At 52.8% G+C, this 21,426-nt stretch overlaps 1 protein-coding gene across 3 annotated transcripts in view; it reads right to left on the bottom strand.

The window, feature by feature from the left end:
• RADIL (Rap associating with DIL domain) overlaps positions 1 to 21,426 on the bottom strand; it is a 65,274-nt gene that overhangs the window by 23,125 nt on the left and 20,723 nt on the right. For all 3 annotated transcript variants that reach the window (XM_047713348.1, XM_047713347.1, XM_047713349.1), the window contains exon 3: positions 65 to 297. In XM_047713348.1, coding sequence (XP_047569304.1) covers positions 65 to 297 — 233 coding nt within the window. The remainder of the gene's footprint in view (positions 1 to 64; positions 298 to 21,426) is intronic.

Here is a 21,426-nt window from a genome sequence, read left to right as displayed (position 1 = left end):
TGACTTGGCGGCTCGGACTACTCCATGGGGTGGGGGCGGCCGGGCAGCGGGCAGGGGTGCTCACGTGCTGCTGGCTGTAGCCCTGCAGGAGGAGCAGGTGGGGCGACTCGTAGAGGGAGAAGCGCATGGTGTCCTGGGCTCGCTCCTCGGGGCCCTGGGTGGCGGCTGAGCTCAGGCTGCTCTCACTGACGGTGCGGCGCAGCCGGGGTGTGGGGGGGCTCCGGACGCCCCCTGAAGCCAGGACTGGGGTTCCCTTGGCACGGTGCCGCTGCAGCCTCCGGGCCTGGGCGTTTATCCCTGAAACAGAAGCAACACGGGGCAAATGGTCAGAGGCTAACTGAGGCTCGCCTCCGGGCACCGCTGAATTTAGATCTCACGGACCCACGCGTGACACCAGGCACCGTCTGCTCAGCAGAGCTGGAGAAGCGTGTGAGATTCCACCCTTTGAGCCCATCCCGGCCAGGCCGGGACACCTCTGGGGCTTCCTCCGAAAAGCAGACAGCCCAGCCATCCATGACCTGAGATGCCCTGCAGGAGCCCATGACCCACCCCATCCCTAGCAGCGGCACCGCAGCCCCTCCCCTCCCGATGCCAAACCCACTGCAGCATCAACTTCTGCTGGGTCACCATGTTCATGTGAGTCGCTGCCCTGTCCCCAGAGCCCTGCTGGCCCACCAGCGTGTGTGCACACGTGTGCGTCGGGGGGGACAGTGCCCATGTACACGTACACGAGTGCGTGTTGTGACCAGGTGAGACGAGAACCCTGCATGGTCCCCCCACACCCCCCTTACAGCGCCCTCGTCACCTGCAGTGCCCTCGTCACCTGCACATTCCCCCCCACACCCCCTTTACAGTGCCCGCGTCACCTGCACAGTCTCCCTGCACACCGCTTTAATGTGCCCTCGTCGCCTGGCGCGCTGAGCCGGCTGGTCTGTCTAGGACAGAATGGCTGCTTGTCCCCTGAGGCCGCCCCCGCCAGGGCCAGGTCAGAACGCACATGCGTGCACGGACACACACACATGCAAACACGCATGCACACATGTGCACATACACCCCCCCATGAAAGAGTCTTATGCATCCAGGATGTGGTCTTTTAAACTGATGCCGCTGCAAACCCAGAAGCCAGACGGAGCCCAGGTCGGGCTCCCGTCACCGGCACGGGCAGGGCTGACCCCGGCGCGTTCTTTCACAGCCCTCTGCCGACTCTGCTCTGCACAGCCTCCCTCCCTCCACCCCCCCTGCAGCCTCCCTTCCCACAACCATTCGCCCCGAACAGACAGAGCCCGAGAAGGGGAGGCAGGCTAGCTGCAGCGAGGTGCTGCCTTACCGGAGACCTGCCCTTCCCAGAGGAAGCGGCTTCTGCAGCCGGCGGGAGGCGGGAAGCGAGTCTGCAGGAGGCCGGGCTGGCGGAGAGCTGCAGTGCGAGGCTGTCTGAGGCTGTCCCCCCTCCCCCCCCCCCCCCCCCGGGCGCCCGCTGCTCCCTGCCTGCTGCAGAGCCGGCCAGCCCAGCCCCTGACAGGCACCAGCGTCTAGGGCAGGGGGAGGAAGGGCAGGGGAGCAGGGGAGGCGGGGAGTGGGGGCCGGGGGCAGGCCGGGATGGGGAGAGTAGGCAGGAGGGAGAGGGGGTGGGGGAGGAGGGCATGGAAGCAGGTGGGGGGAGGCAGAGGCCGCAGGGGGCTGTGGGAAGGGCAGAAGGAGGTGGGGGACAAGCCGGGCCAAGGGTGGGGGGAAGGCAGGGGGAACCAGCAGGGGCTGGTAGGGCAGATGGAAGCCAGCCTCCCCTGCCTCAACTGCCCTGTCCCACCTGCCCCTCTTAAGGATGACAGACCCAGCACTTGAGGCAGCGCGGTATGACCATGAGGGCATACCTAAAAGAAGAAACATTTAAAAACCAGCCCAAAATGAAGTTCTAGGCCAGAAGCTTCTCCATCTGGGATGGAGCCAGAGGATGAGAGGAGCCTCAGAACCACCTTCCAAGAGTCCGGAGCCTGAGACAGCGGTCCTTTCCTCTTAGATTCCCAGGGGCTCCCAGGGGCCCCCCAGCTGAGGCCGGAGACCGATGGCAGAGTCCCCGGGCTGTAGCCCACAAGAGAGCTCCCCGCCGACCAGGCTCCAGTGCAGCTGGGCTCCCACAGCCCCTGGCACATGGCCCTCCCCGGGCCCAGGGCCGGCTTCCCTGACCCCGCTGGGGCAAGCAGTTCTCACCCTGCACTCAGACCCTCCTGGGCAGCTCGATCTGGCTTCCAGGTCCCCTTACTGGGTCCCGGGGCAGCCACGTGAGCACAGAAGGGCCAGGGCTGAGGGGCGGTGGGGTGCAGCAGCCATCAGAAGGGACGCACCCAGGCCAGCATGGCTCAAGGGCAGCGCAGCCCACAGCGCCCAGCAGACGTGACCCTGACGGGACCCCGCATACTCCGGCCCGTGGCACGCATGCATAGACACCCATGCAAGGACACAGAATGGACCACGGTACCCTCTGGGGGACTGGGATCGTAGGCTAAAGATGCTACAGGGGGAAAGGGGGGGTCAAGCGTGCCCCCGGAAGGGGGGTGGAAGCAGGAGGCTGGAGAATAACACAGAAGGAGGAGGACCTCCCGGTCACAGCCCTCAGAAGTGAGGGAAACGTCATTGTGTGCTGCTCACGGGTTAGGGGTCACCTACGCACCCACGGAAAGCTCTTCTTAAAAACAGATAAAAGGGGCACCTGGGTGGCTCAGTGGGTTAAAGCCTCTGCCTTCGGCTCAGGTCATGATCCCAGAATCCTGGGATCGAGCTCCGCATCGGGCTCTCTGCTCCGCGGAAAGCCTGCTTCCCCCTCTCTCTGCCTACCTCTCTGCCTACTTGTGATTTCTGTCTGTCAAATAAATAAATAAAATCTTAAAAAAAAACCAGATAGAAAAGACATGCAGCAAACTGAGGAAACGGCTGACTCGAGGGGCGGTGCAGAGTCTGCGTATGACCAGGTACCGCAGCAGGCAGGACACATGTGCAGCCCCAGAACCTGGCCCTGTCTGTGGCTATATACAGACAATGCTCTGCTTTCACTTAAGAAAATTCTAGATCAATATGATTTCAAGATGTCATGTCAGTTCTGGGAGGAAGATACGGGTGTCAGTCACATTATGTAAACTGTTACTTCTTTAAACTTTCTTAAAGTAAAACTCAAAAACATTTTGTGGGTCTGCCCCAGGCGTGTGACCATGGCTTCCCCACGGCGGGGTGGGGCGCTCTGGGGTCAGGCCAGCCTGATGCCGCTGCTGGAGATGAACCCCAGCCCCACACTCGGGGAGCAGCTCAGAGGAGGACCCGAGGCTTCCCGAGGGCTTGTAGGACAGCCCCTTCCCTGATGACATCTGATTCTCCTTCAACTTTGCCGTCATCAGGTCCATGTGTCTGTGCACCGCGCACAAGGACAGAGCTGCCGAACTGTGTGGTCCTCCGCTCTGGGTGGGGAATGCCAGGTGGCACACAGCCTGACAGAATCCTGGCCAGATTCACCCCCAGAAACCTTCAAAAGCATGGCACATGCCGCTGGCCTGCACAGCACGGCAGTTTTCAGGGCGCTGAGCCCCTGGGGCCCAGGCTGCCTGTGATGTGGCTAAGGAGCAGAGAGCAAGGGCTGGGGGCCGGCGGGGTCTGGGGCCTGATGGTGGGGTCTCTGCACCCCTCCTCCCCCCACTGGTCAGGGATTTCATTCACAAGGGGGAGACTGGACCGGGAAGCACTGTTCTCCACCAAAGGAGTTCTAATGAAATAAGAGGGTAGCAGGGTCCACAGCTTCCAGGCCACAGGGAGTCTAGGTGGAAAGCGGTTCACCCTATGGAAGAGCGCCTCCCCCGGCCTGTGCGCGGAGTGGGTGGAGATGCGCTCCAAGGCCCGGGAGGCCAGAGGACACCCACTCTCCCATCACACCCGCCACCCTCCCCACATGGGCCGTACATGCTGATCCCACAGTTTCCGCTCCACTGCGACTGAGCTCAGTGGGGCCAGAGGTTCTGGCCTGATTCTGTAGGTCTGAGGGACACCCAGGAATCTGTACTTCATAAAAGCACCCAGAAGGCTCTGGAACACGGTAGACAGGCAGAGGAACTCCTGCAGGGCCACTCTCCCTTCTTTGTCCCCAAAGCCCTGTCTACAGAGATGCACGGAGCCCTTGGTAAACTTACTTGACCACCTACCAATTTAACTTGAGTTTTGGATTTCTAATTCTTTTCTCTAGACAAGTGTTTGTCAGCTCCTGGAAAGGTGGCAGATACAGGCTCCCCACTCCCGCCCTGACATACCCGCCCCAGTGGAAAAGCAGAAATACCCAGCAGAGGAGGGAAAGCAGGGGTCTGGGTAATCAGAACCTGGGGAGGGTTCTGTGCTGCCACAGGGCACACATGGGGCCCACCTCGTCGGGTTCACAAACAAGGACACACACAGGACCCATCTTGTCGTGTTCACAACCAAGGAGGACCCACCTTGTCATGTTCACTACCAAGGACACACACACGGCACCCACCCTATCGTGTTCACAACCAACGACACACACAGGACCCACCTTGTGATGTTCACAAACAAGGACACACAGAGGACCCACCTTGTGTTCACAACCAACGACACACACAGGACCCACCTTGTCATGTTCACAACAAAGGACACACACGGGACCGACCTTGTCGTGTTAAAACCAAGGACACACACAGGACTCACCTTGTCATGTTCACAACCAATGACACACACAGGACCTACCTTGTCATGTTCACAACCAAGGACACACACACAGCACCCGCCTTGTCGTGTTCACAACCAGGGACACACACAGGGACCCACTTTGTCATCTTCACAAGCAAGGACATATACACGGGACCCACCTTGTCATGTTCATAACCAAGGACACACACACGGAGACCCACCTTGTCGCATTCACATCCAAGGACACACACATAGGGGACTCAAGTTGTCATGTTCACAATGAAAGACACACATACAGCACCCACCTTGTCGTGTTCATAACCACGGACACACACAGGACCCACCTGTTGTGTTCACAACCAAGGACACACAGGGATGCACCTTGTCATGTTTACAACCAAGGACACACACAGGGACCCACCCTGTCATGTTCACAACCCAGGACACACAGGACCCACCTTCTCATGTTCATGACCAGGCACAGGACCCACCCTGTCATGTTCACAACCAAGGACACACACGGGGAACCACTCTGTCATGTTCACAACCAAGGACACACAAGACCCACCTTGTCATTTTCATAACTAACACACACGGGACCCACTTTGTCGTGTTCACAACCAAGGACACACACACAAGACTCATCTTGTCATGTTCACAACCAGGGACACACACAGGGACCCACCTTGTCATCTTCACAAGCAAGGACATATACACGGGACCCACTTTGTTGTGTTCACAACCAAGGACATACACACAGGGACCCACCTTGTCGTGTTCACAACTAAGGACACACACGGGACCGACCTTGTCATGTTAAAACCAAGGACACACACACACCACCTATCTTGTCATGTTCACAACCAAGGACACACACACGGCACCCACCCTATTGTGTTCACAACCAAGGACACATACAGGGACCCACCCTGTCATGTTCACAACCAAAGACACACAGGTAGCCACCTTGTCATGTTCACAAACAAGGACACACAGGACCCACTTTGTTGTGTTCACAACTGACACACAAGGGACCGAACCTTGTCGTGTTCACAACCAAGGACACATACACAGGACCTGCCAGGCCACCTAACACTTGCTAACACACACAGGCACCAGACCCAGAAGCAAAGTGATCACTTTCCACGTTTTGAGAGGATAACTGAACTCGAGGAGATTGTGAAGCAACCGGAGGCTCAACGCAAACAGGAGGCATGGGGTCGCCAGCCTCTCCTGGACGGTCTGCCTCTGACCCGGGAACTGAGAAGGGGCTCCAAGTCTGCAGGTGTGACCTTGATCGAGACCGTGAGAGAACGGACACGTTTGCAGAAAGGAGCTCTGGGCCTTGCTTCCCCAGGCCACCGGCTCTAGCTTGCCCCTCACCAGTCCGGGGAGAAGCCCCCCGGTGTGTGGCTTCCCAGGGCAGGACTCCCTGGTTCCTCGTCCCCTGCTCGGACTTGCCAGTGGGGTGGGGAGGCAGCCAGCTGGGCAGGGAAAGAGGAGGTGGGGGGGTGACACCCTGGGCCCCACAGCTCTTTGACATGTATCCCCTCTTCTAGCCACAACAGGCTGGAGCAGATGTCCCCTCTGCTGGCGGAGAGGAGAGGACTGCGCATACCAGGGGTGGCAAAATTAATTTTGAAAACAGTGGGTAGCTGTCATCAGAGCTCCGGTCATGGGCTCGAGCGCTGGAAAGAAAAACACAGCTCCTTCCTGAACGTCACTAAGTTCAGGACAATAAATTTAACCTGCCGGTTTTACCTCGGAATCCTGTTTGCTCTTCCCTCCGGGACTCTAAGAGTTTGAAACAATATGTACGATCTGGAAACTTTAGTGTTGTGTGCACCCGCCAGCCGGGGCTGGAGGTCTCACAGATGTGGTTACCACTGGCAATGGACGGGGCAACAAAAGGGTCCTGCGTAAGGGAATTTTACCAGAATTGGGGGAATTAAACTATTTTAAATAATCCCTAATAACAGTTGGGATACACCCCTAACAAATGCAGAAGGGGGCTCAAGTGAGTCCTCTTGAATTAGAATGTCCTTTTTAACCTTAGCAAAGATAGGGGATGGAGTTCTTGGTACCAAGCAATCCTTAAAGTTAATGTTTTGTATTCAAAATACACACACACAAAAAAACAACTAACTTACAGATAATTTGGGGAGCACCTACCTACTACATAGCCAGTCTTATTCTGGGCATTCTGCATTTAATTCTATTTCATTCTCACATTAAACCCCATAAAGGTTTAATACCGCAGGTGGATGGGAATACGTTAGCACAGCTTTTGAGGACAAGTATGACCACTGGCAGAGAAAATTCTCAACAAAATGTGTACCAAGCCCCCTCCCCCAGCAGGAAGAAGATGAGGATGCTGCTGACCATTTCTGTTTAACATCACACTGGAGGTCCCCGGCCAGTATAATTAAGGCAGGGAAAACAAAGGAAAGGTCTAAGAATGGAAAAGAAAGAAAGAAAATTATAAGTATTTTGCAGACACTGTGATCGTGTTTCTAGAAACTGCGGAAGGATCTTATGGACGAATTACTAGAATTAGTGAGGCGAGGAGATGTGGCGGGTGTGCACATCCCATCATGTTTTCACATGGGAGAGACAATGAGAAAAGGATCTGTAATGACACAAAACTACTGCAGAGTAAGTCCATCAGACGATGTGCAGGACCACAACACTGAAAACTGCACGGCACCGCGGACAGAAATAGAAGTCTTGATATATAGAAAGGTTTATATCAAGCTGATGGAGTACACGATGTCCGTTCTCTCCAAATTGGTGTGTAAGCCCAATGCAGTGCAGACAGGGTCTCGGCAGGTGTGTGTGTGTGTGTGTGTGTGTGTGTGTGTGTGCAGGGACATGTGTGCATGAGCAACTGTGTGCATGCATGTGTGTGTATACGCAAACTGGTAAAATGTATATGGCAATGCAAAGGGTGAGGTAGCCTTGAAGACCAACGACAACGCTGAACACTCGTACTACCAGATAAGAGCCTGTTCTAAGCTACGAGAACTGAGAGAATGGGGCACCGGTATAAGGACCAACAGACCACTGGGACAGAAATGAGAGTCCTGGAACAGAACCTCACATCCACAGGAAGGATGGTCTTCTCAATAAATGATACTGAGCCAACTGCATCTCCATACGGAAAAAACATGAATCACGACCCCTACCTCACACCATCCACAAAAATTAACTCCTGATGGATTACAGATCTAGACACAGAGGCAGAACAAGAAAGCACTCAGAAGAAAACACAGGCCAAGATGCTCATGACATTGGGCACACAAAGACTTCTTACATGGCGGGGGGGAAGGTTTGCTCACAAAGGGAAGACTGCCCACAGATGCTTCTCAGGGCTGCGAGGTTACAGACCCTGACAAGTACAGCTCTCCAGTATGACACTTACATTGCTCAGAGAAACAAGACAGTTTCGGAGGGACTCTAAAAGAATGTTTCTTTGTCAACCAAACTAAAAACCGGATATAAAATTTAACTATGTGGTTTGTGGAATAACAGCGAAAACTGAATTCACAGCCTCACCAAGTTTCCCGTGTGTTAAGACACTGACTGGGAAAAAGAGGGACCCTAACGGTTGGAACAGGGAAAGCAGGGTGGGCTCCAATGACACAGAGAAGCTTGAACCCCTGATTCAATCTGAGCCTTACTTACCAAGAGAAGTAGACTGTCTTCCTGTATCTGAAAAAGACCAGCCTTCCCTTGCTTCTAGAACATACAATAACCTCACGTGGGAGCCACAAGAAGAGGTCTCCCTCCCTGAACACCCACTCCCGCCCTTAAGAGCACACCTCAGTGAGCGACTAAACCCACAGGGGCCAAGTTTCAGTGGAGACCAGAGCAAGAGGAAGATGGGCAGCGAGTCTGGGCTGCAGGCAAGCTGCCCAGACCTTGGGATCTGACAGACCCGGGAGAATCTGCGGCCACTCTGGGGTTCGGAGCACGGCTTCTTCTTTGAGAAATAACCCTGACCCATTATTCAATGGGACCTGGAGGGTCTCATAAAGGGATATGGCAGGACCGGGAACCTGAGTTCCCCTCCCCATCTGGGGTGGTTTCTGCTTTTCCGACACAATCATTGTATTACGAACTTCTCTTCAGAAGAACCCAGAGGCCATGTGCAGAGAAGAGGAGACATTTATAGGACACACATCGGAAAAAGACTCGTCTCCAAAATCAATACGGAAAAGGCAGAGAACCCAACAGATAAGTAGACGGGAGCGTTGAACAGATACTGCAAAGTAAGAGTGTCCGGAATGGTCTTTAAACATAGGAAAATGTGGTTAGCCTCATTAATCATCAGATTTATAAATTAAAACCACAAAGCAGTACCACCGTACCACTGTGAGAAGAGCTAAAATGGAGAAGACAGGCCGCACCGAGTGTGAGAGAGAAAACAGAACAGCCCGCTCTCTCACACCGCTGGTGGGAGGGAGAACAAGCCGGCAGGCTTAGGAGAAAAAGGTTGAGCAGCATCTCTGGCCGCGGGACGTGCGCACGCCCACTGCCCCCCGCCCCGACCCCAGTCCCAGGTGCACCCTTTATTTACTTATTTGAAAGAGCCCGAGAAGGAGGAGGGGCAGAGTGAGAAGCAGGCGCCCCACCGAGCAGAGAGCCTGATGTGGGGCTCGACTCTGGGACCCCAGGATCATGACCGGAGCCAAAGGCAGACGCCCGACCGCCTGAGTCCCCGCAGGCGCCCCTCCCAGGTGCAGACTTGACAGAAGCGCACGCGTCATCACAACACGGGCCCAGCAGCATCACCCGACTGAGCCCAGCCTGGAAACAAGCCGAGTGTGTGTCAGCAAGAGAATGGCCGCATAAACCTTGCGCATTCCCACGTCGCAGTACTGTACAGCAATGAAAACGAGGGACCCGCTTCCCTAAGCAGCAACGTGAGCACGTCTTTAGAATAGGATATTAAGCAAAAAACAAAACAAGGCCAGAGACGAAAAAGTCTCCAACAAGACAATGGCAAACCAAATCCGGCAAGAGATAAAAAGGAGGGTACATCACCCCCGAGCAGGATTTATGCCAGGAACGCAAGGTGGATTTAACACACAAAAATCAATCAATCACTGGAAGGCACCAAATCCAGACTACGAGTCTACGCCATGCGATCCTTTCCACAGACACAGCACAGTGCTCGGTTCACCTGGGACAGCTGAGGAAGGGTCTCCACAAATCCTCTTCCCAAAGACCCACACACTCAAAACAGCTGAAATGACACTACTGCGTGGGAAAAACCACAGGGCTGCTATCACTGAAAAGCGAGAAGGCGGACGTGAGGCGATCAGGACAGGGACTTGAGAGAAAGGCGAGGGCTGAGTCAGAGTGACCTGATGGGGATGGCAGACCATGACCCACCCAGGAGCCAAGCCAGCAGAGATACACCCCGACGACATGCGACGACATGCGACATGCGGGGACACACCTGTCCTCCAGGCACAGCTCGGCTGGGCAGTTTTCCCCCGAGGCCAGCCCTCGTGCTCTCCACCCTCACCTGCACACGGTCCCCTCCCTAACTGCCGCCACACATACCCCACCCTGGCCTCTCCAGGGCATAGAGGACACAACCTGGCTGGCGGGGGGCCCTGCAGGAGACACTGGGGACACCAGAAGCCAGGCACACGGCACAGAGACCACTCACAGTAGCCGTCTACACCAGCCTAGTCTACCCCAGCAGTTCTGAAAACGGGCTGCCACCAGGAGGGGCTGAGTCCTGTCCGCTCCCTCCTGGGCACATGCAGGCTGTCTATAGTGGGCACTCACCGTCCACTGCCAGCCCTGCGGCTTCCACTGCCACCGGCTCCACTGCTACCGCACACTGCCAGCTCTCCCCAAGGAGCTACCAAATGCTTCCTTCCTGCCGGCGACCCAGGGACTCGATTCCGGGGGAAATGCAGATGTCCTGAGCTCCCTGACTTTCTCTCCATGTACCCTGGGAGAATCCAGGAAAACTTCCACGGGAACAACGTGCCCCCCGCCCCCCGGATCTCTGTAGCAGCCCCATCCCTTCAGCGGGGTCAGACGGACACTAATAGTTCAGCACATCAATCTGTGTCTGCTCTCATGCACTTGCAGTATCTCAAAATCAAGCACACCGGTAGGGAGTGAGAATTATAAACACTTGATAAACATCATAAAAGCGGTCGACCTTGCAAATCCTCCGGGAACACAAACTGCAGCAACGAGAAACCGTGTTCCCCTGTCAAACCAGCAGACAATTTTAAATGACGGAATCACGCGATGCTGAGGGTACGGAGATGGGCATTCTCAGAAACTGCTGGTGGGGATGGAAAGTGGCCCTGATCCACCCCCAGCTTTAAAAATAGCTCTTGAGGGGCACCTCGGTGTCTCAGTGGTTAAGCATCTGCCTTTGGCTCAGGTCATGATCTCAGGGTCCTGGGATCGAGCCCCGCATCGGGCATTCTGCTCAGTGAGGAGCCTGCTTCCCCCTCTCTCTCTCTGCCTGACTCTCTGCCTACTTGTGATCTCTGTCTGTCACATAAATAAATAAAATCTTAAAAGAAAAAATTATGTTCCCAATATGAGCAAATAAATAAAAGTTTAAAAAGAGGGCATATAACTATGTATATTTAGTTGTGTAAGAAAGTAAATACGACACTGAGCCTGGAATGATAGGAGGGGACATTTAGGTGATTTTTAGTCTCTTCTTTATACTTTCCCTATTTTCCAAATTTTCGACAATAGGAATGTCATTTTTTAAGCAGAGAAATTGCATTTTTTTTTAAATTTTATTCTGTTTTACATAACTTCAGTTAATTACCATATAGTATAGCATTAGTTTCAGAGGGAGAGGTCAGGGATTCGTCAGTTGCACTGAACACCAGCGCTCCTTCCATCACGTGCCCTCCTTCATGCCTGTCACCCAGTTACCCCCTCCCCCTGAGATACTGCATTTTAAAGCACTGATGAGCATTATTTCTGTGGTAAAACCTGGACCCTCTCACATTAATTCGAGTCTCAGTGAGGAAGTAACATCCCCTCTTTAGAAGGAACTAATAACTCAATTAAGATAATGGGTAACCGAGTAGATAAAATGCTCAAGCCATTTGTCAATCAGTCACAGACGGACTGACTGTGAAGAGCCTTCCAGAACTGTGGCAAAGAAACAGCGGTGTGGCAGAAGCAAGAATGTTCTTTAGCTGGACCCAAGGCCCTGTCTGGTTCCCCCAAGACGACGAGATGGTGCTAAGTCTTCTCTCAGGAAGGATTGAGCGACACGTGACAACTAGCACACACAGACGTGGCTGACCTCGGGCCACTTTCCGCTCCAGCCACAGCCAGTGGGCGTCCCCTGGGTCCAGTGGCAGAAGCAGTTCCTCCTACCAGAGCAGAGCAGTCCCATCTCTCTTAAGGAAGCCTGGCCCCAGAGAAGGGTCACTCCCGCCACTCCCCCCCCCCAATTCTGCATCTCCACCCCCCACTGCTGCCCTGGAATGAGCTCCCCTCGCTCACCGCTCACCGCAGGCTGGAAGAGGTGGTGGAGGCTGCTGCTTTGAAAGTGGAGCAAAAAGGCAAAGATGAGAAACTAGGAGACCAAAAGTCAGAAAAACAGATCCAGGACTTGAATAACAGAAGAGCCAAAAGAAATCATCAAGGCAGTAACAGCTTTTCAGAACTGAAGATCACGAGTTTTTAGACTAAAATGGCCCATCCAAAGTCCAACACATAACAGAGACTAAAAATGCATGAAGGGGGACACCTGGGTGGCTCAGTCGGCTAAGTGGCTGCCTTCGGCTCAGGTCATGATCCCAGGGTGCTGGGACTGAGTCCCACATCGGGCTCCTTGCTCAGCGGGGAGACTGCTTCTCTGCCTCTGCCTGCTGCTCTGCCTGCTTGTGCGCTCGCTCTCTCTCTGACAAATAAATAAAAATAAAAAATAATAATAAAAATGCATGAAGAGTCAAGATACGCAACCATAATTTTTTAAATGAAAAGGTAAGACTAACACCAGAGTCCAAATACACCCTCCCAAGGCACACAGGTCACTGTTCAGGGCAAGGCTGGGGCGGGAGCAGCATAAAGAAATTATGTGCTTCCAGAAGGAGAAGAAAGCCACTGAGCATGAGGGGTGAGGAAGCAGCATCTAGCAGCTTCTCAGAGAAGCGCTGGAAGTTACGAGAAATGCGCCAACACCGTCAACGTTCTAGGAAGAACGTTGTTTTCAACTCTACATCCAGATAAATATTGAGCATTAAGCAGGATAATGATCTTTTGAGACATACAGGGTCTTAAGCAATTTTAATTCCCATGCGCACTTTCTCAGGAAGCCACCGGGGAGACACCCCACCAAGAGAGGGGCGTATAACCTAGAACAAGGAAGGGGGAAACAGAGGGTCCTTCCCCAGGGAGAGGCATGCGAACCATGGCTACAGGCTTCAGGGGCGGCCAGCCTAGACTGAAATAAGGCAGGAGACTCCAAAACCCTGGAGCCGATCAAATATGCCATATGTCCAAGCATCTTTCCATCTTTTTCTTTAATATATATATTCTTGATTTTTAAAAAGATGTTTATATATTTATTTATTTGAGAGAAAGGCAGGGGAGGGATAGAGGGAGAAAAAGACTTGCCACTGAGCAGAGTCAAATGTGGGACTCGATCCCAGGACCCTGGGATCATGACCTGAGCTGAAGGCAGATGCTTAACTAACTGAGCCGCCCCAGCGTCCCCAGCTACCTGAGCATCTTGAAATAAGGTAATTGGCAGAGAGCTAGGGGATACTGCATTAGCAAAAAGTACCGAGAAAAAACAAACAATAATGACAATAATTAATTTCAAAAGAAACTAAAGGTTGGGCAGGGAGGAAAAGTGCACCCCGGTTCCTAATCCAACCACTGCTCGGACCGACTGCACGGGGAGCACGCACGGCAGCTGGACGTTTCAACAAGAGCCATTCCCACCTTCACGGTAGGAAGTCACTACATGTGCCCAAAATTAAAAAAAAAAAAATCAAGTAGTAGTAGGATAAGCTTGTTATTTTAAGCTGTGGAATTAATGGAATTAAATGACAAGAAAGATATAGTTCACTGAGGAGAATGATTTCCTTGGAGGAGTGCAAAATTGGAAAGACGGGCAGGCTGGGGCAGGGAACTCCACGTGTGGTCTTTGGTTTTGTTTTTATTTTTCCATTTTTTTTTAAATAATTTTTTTTATTTTTAATTTATTTGACAGAGAGAGATCACAAGTAGGCAGAGAGGCAGGCAGAGAGAGAGAGGAGGAAGCAGGCTCTCTGCCGAGCAGAGAGCCCAATGCGGGACTTGATCCCAGGACCCTGAGATCATGACCTGAGCTGAAGGCAGAGGCTTACCCCACTGAGCCATCCAGGCGCCCCTACGGTTTTGTTTTTAATGAGGACTGCCTTAACTGTGCACCTATGTAACTTTGGTGAAAATAATTTTTTTTTTCAAGTAAGCTCCATACCCAGCACAGAGCACAACGTGGGGCTTGAACTCATGACCCTGAGATCAAGACCCGAGCCAAGATCAAGACCCCAGCTGAGATCAAGAGTTGTACACTTTGGGGGGGTCTGGGTGGCTCAGTCGGTTAAGCATCTGCCTTCGGATCCTGGGATCAAGCCCTGCACTGGGCTCCCTGCTCAGCGGGGAGCCTGCTTTTCTCTCTTACTCTCCCTCTGTTCTCTATATCTCTCAAATAAATAAATAAAATCTTTAAAAAAAAAAGAAAAAGAAAGAGTTGTAACCAACTGAGCCACCCAGGCATCCCAATAAATAAATGTTTTTAAACATATATCCTCTTCAATCTACTAAACGAATGAATGAACGTACACACTGATGTCATCCATTCCTAGATACACTTTTCTTTACATTTTAAATTCTTGCCATTATTTGCATCTTTGAAAGTGGTAAGGCGTCCTGTATGCACACGGCTGGTCAGCCTGGCCACAACTTGGTTGTCACTCCCCGCGAGGCCGGGGGTCGGGGGAGATCCTACAATATTTCAGTCAGTTACGGATTATTTGAAGAAGGAGCATGAGCGCGAGCTGTCACATACAAAACTCACAGAATTTCATGCCAACTGCTGGGAAGAAGGCCGCAGAGATGATGGTGGGGCCCTCTCTGTGCTCTGGAGGGCAGAGAAGAGGCCACTGTGTGCACACGGGCACGTCCATGGCCCGGGCTTGAAAAGAAGAATCAGACACTGGACTTATTTCACTCGCCTTTATCTTTTCATGTATGTGCAAAATGAATACTGATGAAAATCCACATTTAAATAAATCTTTAGGTTTACTAGAACTCTTTACGGAAGTAAGAAACTAAGAACCCTAAGTAACAGTGAAGCATTGTGTCCGGTTTAACTAAAAGTCCTTTTCATTTTAGTGCTAAGTAATACATATTATTATCTATTTTAGTGGTAAGTTACACACAGTCCTGTATTGTGAAATTGTTCTTAATGATCCCAAAACATACATAGCACTCCATCCACACCATGGAATATTCTTTAATTCCTAAAGTGAATGAATGGGAACTGTAATAGATGTGTGTGGGTGGGAGAGTTTCTCCATCTCTGACAAATAAATAAAATCTTCAAAAAAAAAAAAAAAAGACGTAGAAGGAGTTTGGCAGGAAAATCAAGTATGCGATCCCATTCCTTAAAACAACAGACTTTGACCCAAACCCCGTGCGTGTACCTGCTTGAGTAGGGTCTGCACCAGACTACCCAAGTGCAGAGAAACTACAGAAGGCCACTGAGGGAGACCAGACTCTAAGATGACCCCCATCACCTCCACCTCCTGGGATTACTCCCATCGTTGTGTTCAAGGTCCAAGAGATTCTGTAGATCTAAGTGAGGCCCCGACCGGGTTGACCTTAAGATACAGAGACAATCCAGCGGGCCCGACCTAACATGAGTGCCTTCAAAGCAAGGAGTTTTCTCCAGCCAGTCACAGAAAACAGAGACCTGACCTCTGAGAAGGGTTTGAACAAGGGGGTGCTCCACTGTGGGGCTGGGAGGGGTCCCTGGTTGACAGCTAGCAGCAGCAGAAGGCAAGGCAGAGGCCAGATGGGGACCTCAGTCCTGCGACCCCAAGGAACTCCATGCTGCCAGTAGCCCACGGGCCTGAGAGCCTGGAGCCGCCAAGTGAGCGAGGATCCTGCTACCCGGCGCCAGCCTCCCGACCCATGACACCGTGAGACACTAGAAGGCACTAGATGCGCAGTTGTTTGTTGCACAGATGACCGTGGACTTGCGTGCTACGAAGTGAGGCACTGCTGTGACCGACACGTACAACGGGGAAGGTACTCCAGAGTCAGGCAGAGGGTGGAAGCCGGAAGAATCCAGGGAGCATGGCAGAAAGAGCTCCGATGGCCTTCAGCAAGCGAGTCAGAGGAAGGCAGCAGGAAAGACGCTGCTGGTGAGGGCTCGTAAGAGAGTGAACACTTCCCCAAAGTGCCTCAGAGGAAGCAGAAACGGCTAGAAGCGGCGTGTCCCAGGCACCCGGACTTGGAGCGGGCAGCAGCGGAGGCTCATGAGGACACAAGAGATGTGCCCCCAGCAGCCTGGAAGGGGGCCTGGTTGTGCGGAAGCAGGACCTGTCACCGAAAGGCCCGAACGGACCACTCAGCAGAAGCCACCTGCCATCCACTGGCTACCCGCCTCGAGAGGCCGAGAGGAGAGAAGCAAAGAGCTGAGAGTCCACAGGGAGCCCGACTGCAGGACAGCAAATGCTCAGCCTCCCCGCAGACAGAAGAGGCCGAGAGTCAGACCCCGCCTCGGGGGAGTGTGGCACAGAGACGAGGCTCACTGTCCCGCTCAAGCCTCTTTTTGCACCTCAGAAGAACCTGAAGGTCTGAGCGCTGGACCACACAAAGCCCCTGTGGAGAGACCAACTCGGGGTGCCCCTCAGCCGTTCTCCCCATCCACCCAGGGGCGCTGCAGCAGCTCGCAAGCACCCAGAAGAAGCTGGAAGCGGAGAAGGGCCATGTCAGGAACGTGGTCTGTGGCGGGGGTCTATGTGACAGGTGAATGTCCCTGGGGTTCCGGCCGGGCTGGGCCTCCAGGTGCCCGAGCACAAGCAGCTCAGACAAAGGCAGAGTGAGCTAGATGGGCAGGGAGACCCCGCCTAGGCTGTGGCCAGAGGGAGTCACTCGCTGGGCTGCGGAGGAGTCCCATCTTTCAGGAAAATGCGATGCTGGCTCAGAGCCCAGCGGATGGCAGGCAGAGTGGTTCCAGGCCTTGAAATGCAACCACAGACTCCAGCTGCGGTTTGCCTGGCTGGATTTCAAACACCGCCAGTGACTCCGCCTCGCCGTCCACGGCCCTCTTTCTAAACCCGGAGCACCGTGACCCTTGTCCTGCACCTGGCCAGCCACAGCCTGCCGGGGGCCTCTGGTCCCACAGGCAGGCAGGTGGGGAGGCTGGCGCCCTGCACCTGGGGGCTGTGCTTACTGGACGGACTCGGGCCCCTGCTCCACGCCCGACTCCCAGGATGTACCCGACAAGCATTTGCACGTGAACGGACACATGACTGCATGAGGCTGTGGGGCCTGGAGGGGTGGAACGTTCTGCCATTGCTACGGTTATAGAAGTGGATCTCAGGTAGCCAGACCGAAGATGACCCCCCATGAGCCTCGCCCTTGTAGCATCACCTCCCCTGAACGCAGAGGAACCCATACATGTGGAAGCCGTCACACCCCGAGTGATGCTCTGCTTTAGGGCAAAAGAGGTTTTTGCAGATGTAACTGATCAGTTCACTCTGGGTTCATCTAAAGGGAGATTATCCGGGGGCAGGGGATGCCTAACCCCAGCCCATGAGCCTTTAAAAGCCAAGAGGAAGGCAAAGATTTGAAGAACAAGGGAGGGCTGGTCCAACACTGCTGACCTGCAGGGGTTGGGGACCATGGGGGAAGGAGATGGGGGCCAGCAGGGAAGTGGGAACCTCAGTCCTCTGACCGCGAGGAAACAAATTCTGCCAACAGTAAGGCTGAGCCTCCTGACACAAGCTTAGCCTGGGTGACATCTTGGATTTGACCTTGTGGTGCCTGGAGCTCCCAGCCACACCACAAGAGACTTCCAACCCGGGAGCTGAGGACTGGGTGCCGTGCTTACAAAACTCTATCCTATGGCAAGAGAAAATGAACACAGGCCCATACCACGTTATTACCAGGGAATCAGGAAGCATCACAACAGCGGAGGCACTGATGTGAGACAGCAGAATTCCATGGTACAAAAAAGTTTCTATCATGTGAGCAGATTTATGTAAAATTAAACATAAGTGAATTTGCTAGCATTAAGAGAGGTGTTTTTTTTTTTAAAAGATTTTATTTATTTACTTGACAGATAGAGATCACATGTAGGCAGAGAAGCGGGTGTGCGGGGGTGGGGAGAGGCAGGCTCCCCACCGAGCAGGGAGCCCGATGTGGGCCTTGATCCCAGTACCTGGGATCATGACTGGAGCAGAAGGCGGAGGCTTTAACCCACTGAGCCACCCAGGCACCCCGAGAGAGATGTTTGTTCCCTAAAATACAACAATCTAATCGGGACCAGTCAGCTGACTGTGGACAAGGACAGCATTGCCACTGAAGACGACAGACTCTGGCCGCGCGGGGCGCACACAACTGAGAAAGAAACTGTTCGGCCAACCTCTGACCAAGAAGAACCCAGAGGTGGGAGTTTCTGAAAGCAACTCTGGTCCTGAAAGCGTCGGCTGGCTCCAGGGAGCAAGAGCAGGGGTGCGGCAAGAAACCAAAGCCCCGGGCTCGCCATGCTGGAGGCTCCCACCGGAGAGACCCTCCCCGCTTTCCCACCCTTAAATTCTCTGGCTCCGGCTTCATAAACTGCTGCTTCTCCTTCTGTCCTCTGGAGCCGTCAGGGGAGCAGTATTGGAATAATCTTGTCCTCAGCGTGAGAAAGAACTGGCCTGTTCAGACGCGGGGTCTGGGGTCCGCACGACGGGCTGGGTCTGAGCGTGCGTCCGAACTGCTCACACTCTCTCCCTCTCTCTCTCCGCCAGGGAGACTGTCCAGGAGTTCAGTCTTTGCTCACGCACTACTTCCAGCTTGCACTACCAGTCTTTCCAAAGAACCTACTTTTCATTTTATTGATCCTCTCCTTTGCACGTTTTCTGTTTGCTTTCTGCTCCATACTGTTTACTTGCTTCTCTCACGGAGGTTATTAGACATGTATTTGTACCTAATGCAGTAGGGGGGGAGCTCATCAGTGTCCAGGCTTCATTCAGTATAAGCATGTAAAGCAATGGCCCTCCTTGGGGGCGCCTGCATGGCTCAGTCAGTTGAGTGTCTGACTCTTGGTTTCAGCTCAGGTCATGATCTCAGGGTCATGAGACTGAGCCCCGTGTCGGGCTCCACGCTCAGCACGGAGTCTGCTTGAGAGACTCTCTGCCCCTCTCCCCCACTTGTGCTAGGACTTTAAAATAAATAAAATCTTGGGGGCGCCTGGGTGGCTCAGTGGGTTAAAGCCTCTGCCTTCGGCTCGGGTCATGATCCCAGGGTCCTGGGATCGAGCCCCGCATTGGGCTCTCTGCTCTGTAGGGAGACTGCTTTCCCCCCTCTGCCAGCCTCTCTGCCTACTTGTGATCTCTGTCAAGTAAATAAATAAAATCTTAATAAAATAAAATCTTAAAAAAAAAAAAAGCTATTCCCTTCTTTCCAAATCCCACATCAGCTGCCTCCCCCAAGTTCTGATCCACACTGAAGTCTTTCTTGATCCCTGAGTTACTTGGCATATCTGAGTGCTGTGTGGGAGATGGCCATCACTGCTGGACAGGACCCATTCTCTCCTCCTCCCTAACAGCAGCACGGTGAGCAACGACGAGGTAACAATCCCAGCTCACAAAAACTACCTTTCCCAATCTTTCCTGCAGATTGGCAGGGCCTCGTGACAAAGGTCTGGTCAGTGAGCGAGGACGGCATGTTCCCACTGAGACTTCTAGGAAAGTTCCACGGAAGGAGGATACGGTTGGCAAAGACACCTATGCCCGGCCCCCTCTTCCTGCTTCAAATGCCGATGTGATGGCAGTGGCCCTGTGATCATCCTGCGCTGGAGGGGACCTTCTGGACTGCAGGCATGATCTAGAATGGTGGGGCTGAACATAGAGGCAGCTGTGATGACCCCGACTACTGCTGCTGGTAGAAAGAAAAGAAACCTGTCTCGGGCTCAGCTCATTACCTAATGCAGCTCCTGACACTTCTAAGATACCACTGTGGTATTGGGTTTTTGACCACAGAATAGTCACACGTCTGAGAGCATTTATAACTTAGACCAACAATAAAACGAACACTGCTTCATCCACCACCTAACCTGAAAAAGGTAGAACATTTCTAGGCTCACTGTGTTCTTGAAACTTCACCTCCCTGTCCTCTCCCCACCTCTTATCTCACCAAAGGGAAGCACAACTCCGAATTCTATGATTAATGTTCCCTTATTCTTTATTTACAGTTGGATCATACGGTTTTGTATCCCTAAGTTATACTGCTCTACTTTGTATCCCACTATTTTTCTGCAATTGTCTTGTTTACTCCAGGTTATGAGCTAGCTCTACGCTGATGCATGGAGCTATGGCTCATTTGACCTCACAGCTCTACGCTGTTCATTGCATGAAGACACCACCATCTATCCATTCCCCCATTTATGGGTTTGTGGTTATTTCAAGCTTTAAGCTATTACAAAATGCTGCTCCGAATACTCCTGTACGTGTCTCCTGGTGATCCATGGAACAGAGTCTCTAGGAGAGTGCTTCTGACTCTTCTGACACCATGGCATATGTAGAAAATGCCATTTACGTGCACACTGGAGGAAAACTGGAGGCGTGTAGTGCTCTGGAGGCAGCTGCAGAGGGGACCCACAGAAAGGCACCTCTAAGGTTCGGGGGACCAGTAAAAGGAACCACAGCAATGCCCCACAGCCCGGTGGCAGAGACATGCACGAGCGGGCCAATGGTGCTGGTTAAGTCGAAACTGTCTCCCGAGGGGCAGAGAGCACTTCCCACTTTCACAGTCCCGTGTTAGAGCTCCCTCGGCTCCCCCTCGTCCACAAGCCCGCATGTTGTCAGACTGACGTTCTGTAGGACCAATTGCTGTGTTCTTAATTCATGTTTCCTCACCGCTACGGAGACGGGGCATCTTTCTGTGCTGACTGCATTCCTAGCTCCTCTTCTGAGAAGCCTATGTACTTCTCTTGCCCATGTTTTACTGGGGAGTTTCATCTTGAACAGACTGTTTCTGGCACCCTTGATACAGTCCAGATACAGTAATCATTTCGCAGGTTTATGTTCTACCATCTCCCTGCACGGGCTTGTTTTTCACTTTTCACTCTTCATTATTTATTACAATTAAGAGATTCTGTGCATCAGTCTTTAATGGTTTCTGTCATTTTTTGGCATCTTCTTTAGGAAACTCTTCTCTATGCTATTTGTTACTGAATAAAATAAAACCTGTTTTGCAATCAGAGACTATGCTCTATGAATCTGACATTCTGTAATATGTGGAGTCTTATTTTCTAATCAAGCAGGAGGCTAATTTTTGCACACGTCCAGGGCTTATTTGAGAATGATACACACTTTCCAATAGTTGGCTGGAAGGTACTCTAATAGGTGTCCAATAGATCAGGGATGACCAATGCCGGCCGGTGGGGGATGGGTAACAAATCCAGCCCCGGCCATCTGTGTACATATTGTGGCCGCTTGCACTCCACGAAGCCAGGGTTAAGTAGTTGAG

This window comes from Lutra lutra, chromosome 18 (genome assembly GCF_902655055.1).
Source record: "Lutra lutra chromosome 18, mLutLut1.2, whole genome shotgun sequence".
NCBI lineage: Eukaryota > Metazoa > Chordata > Mammalia > Carnivora > Mustelidae > Lutra > Lutra lutra.
This window is presented reverse-complemented; position numbering and strand designations above follow the sequence as displayed.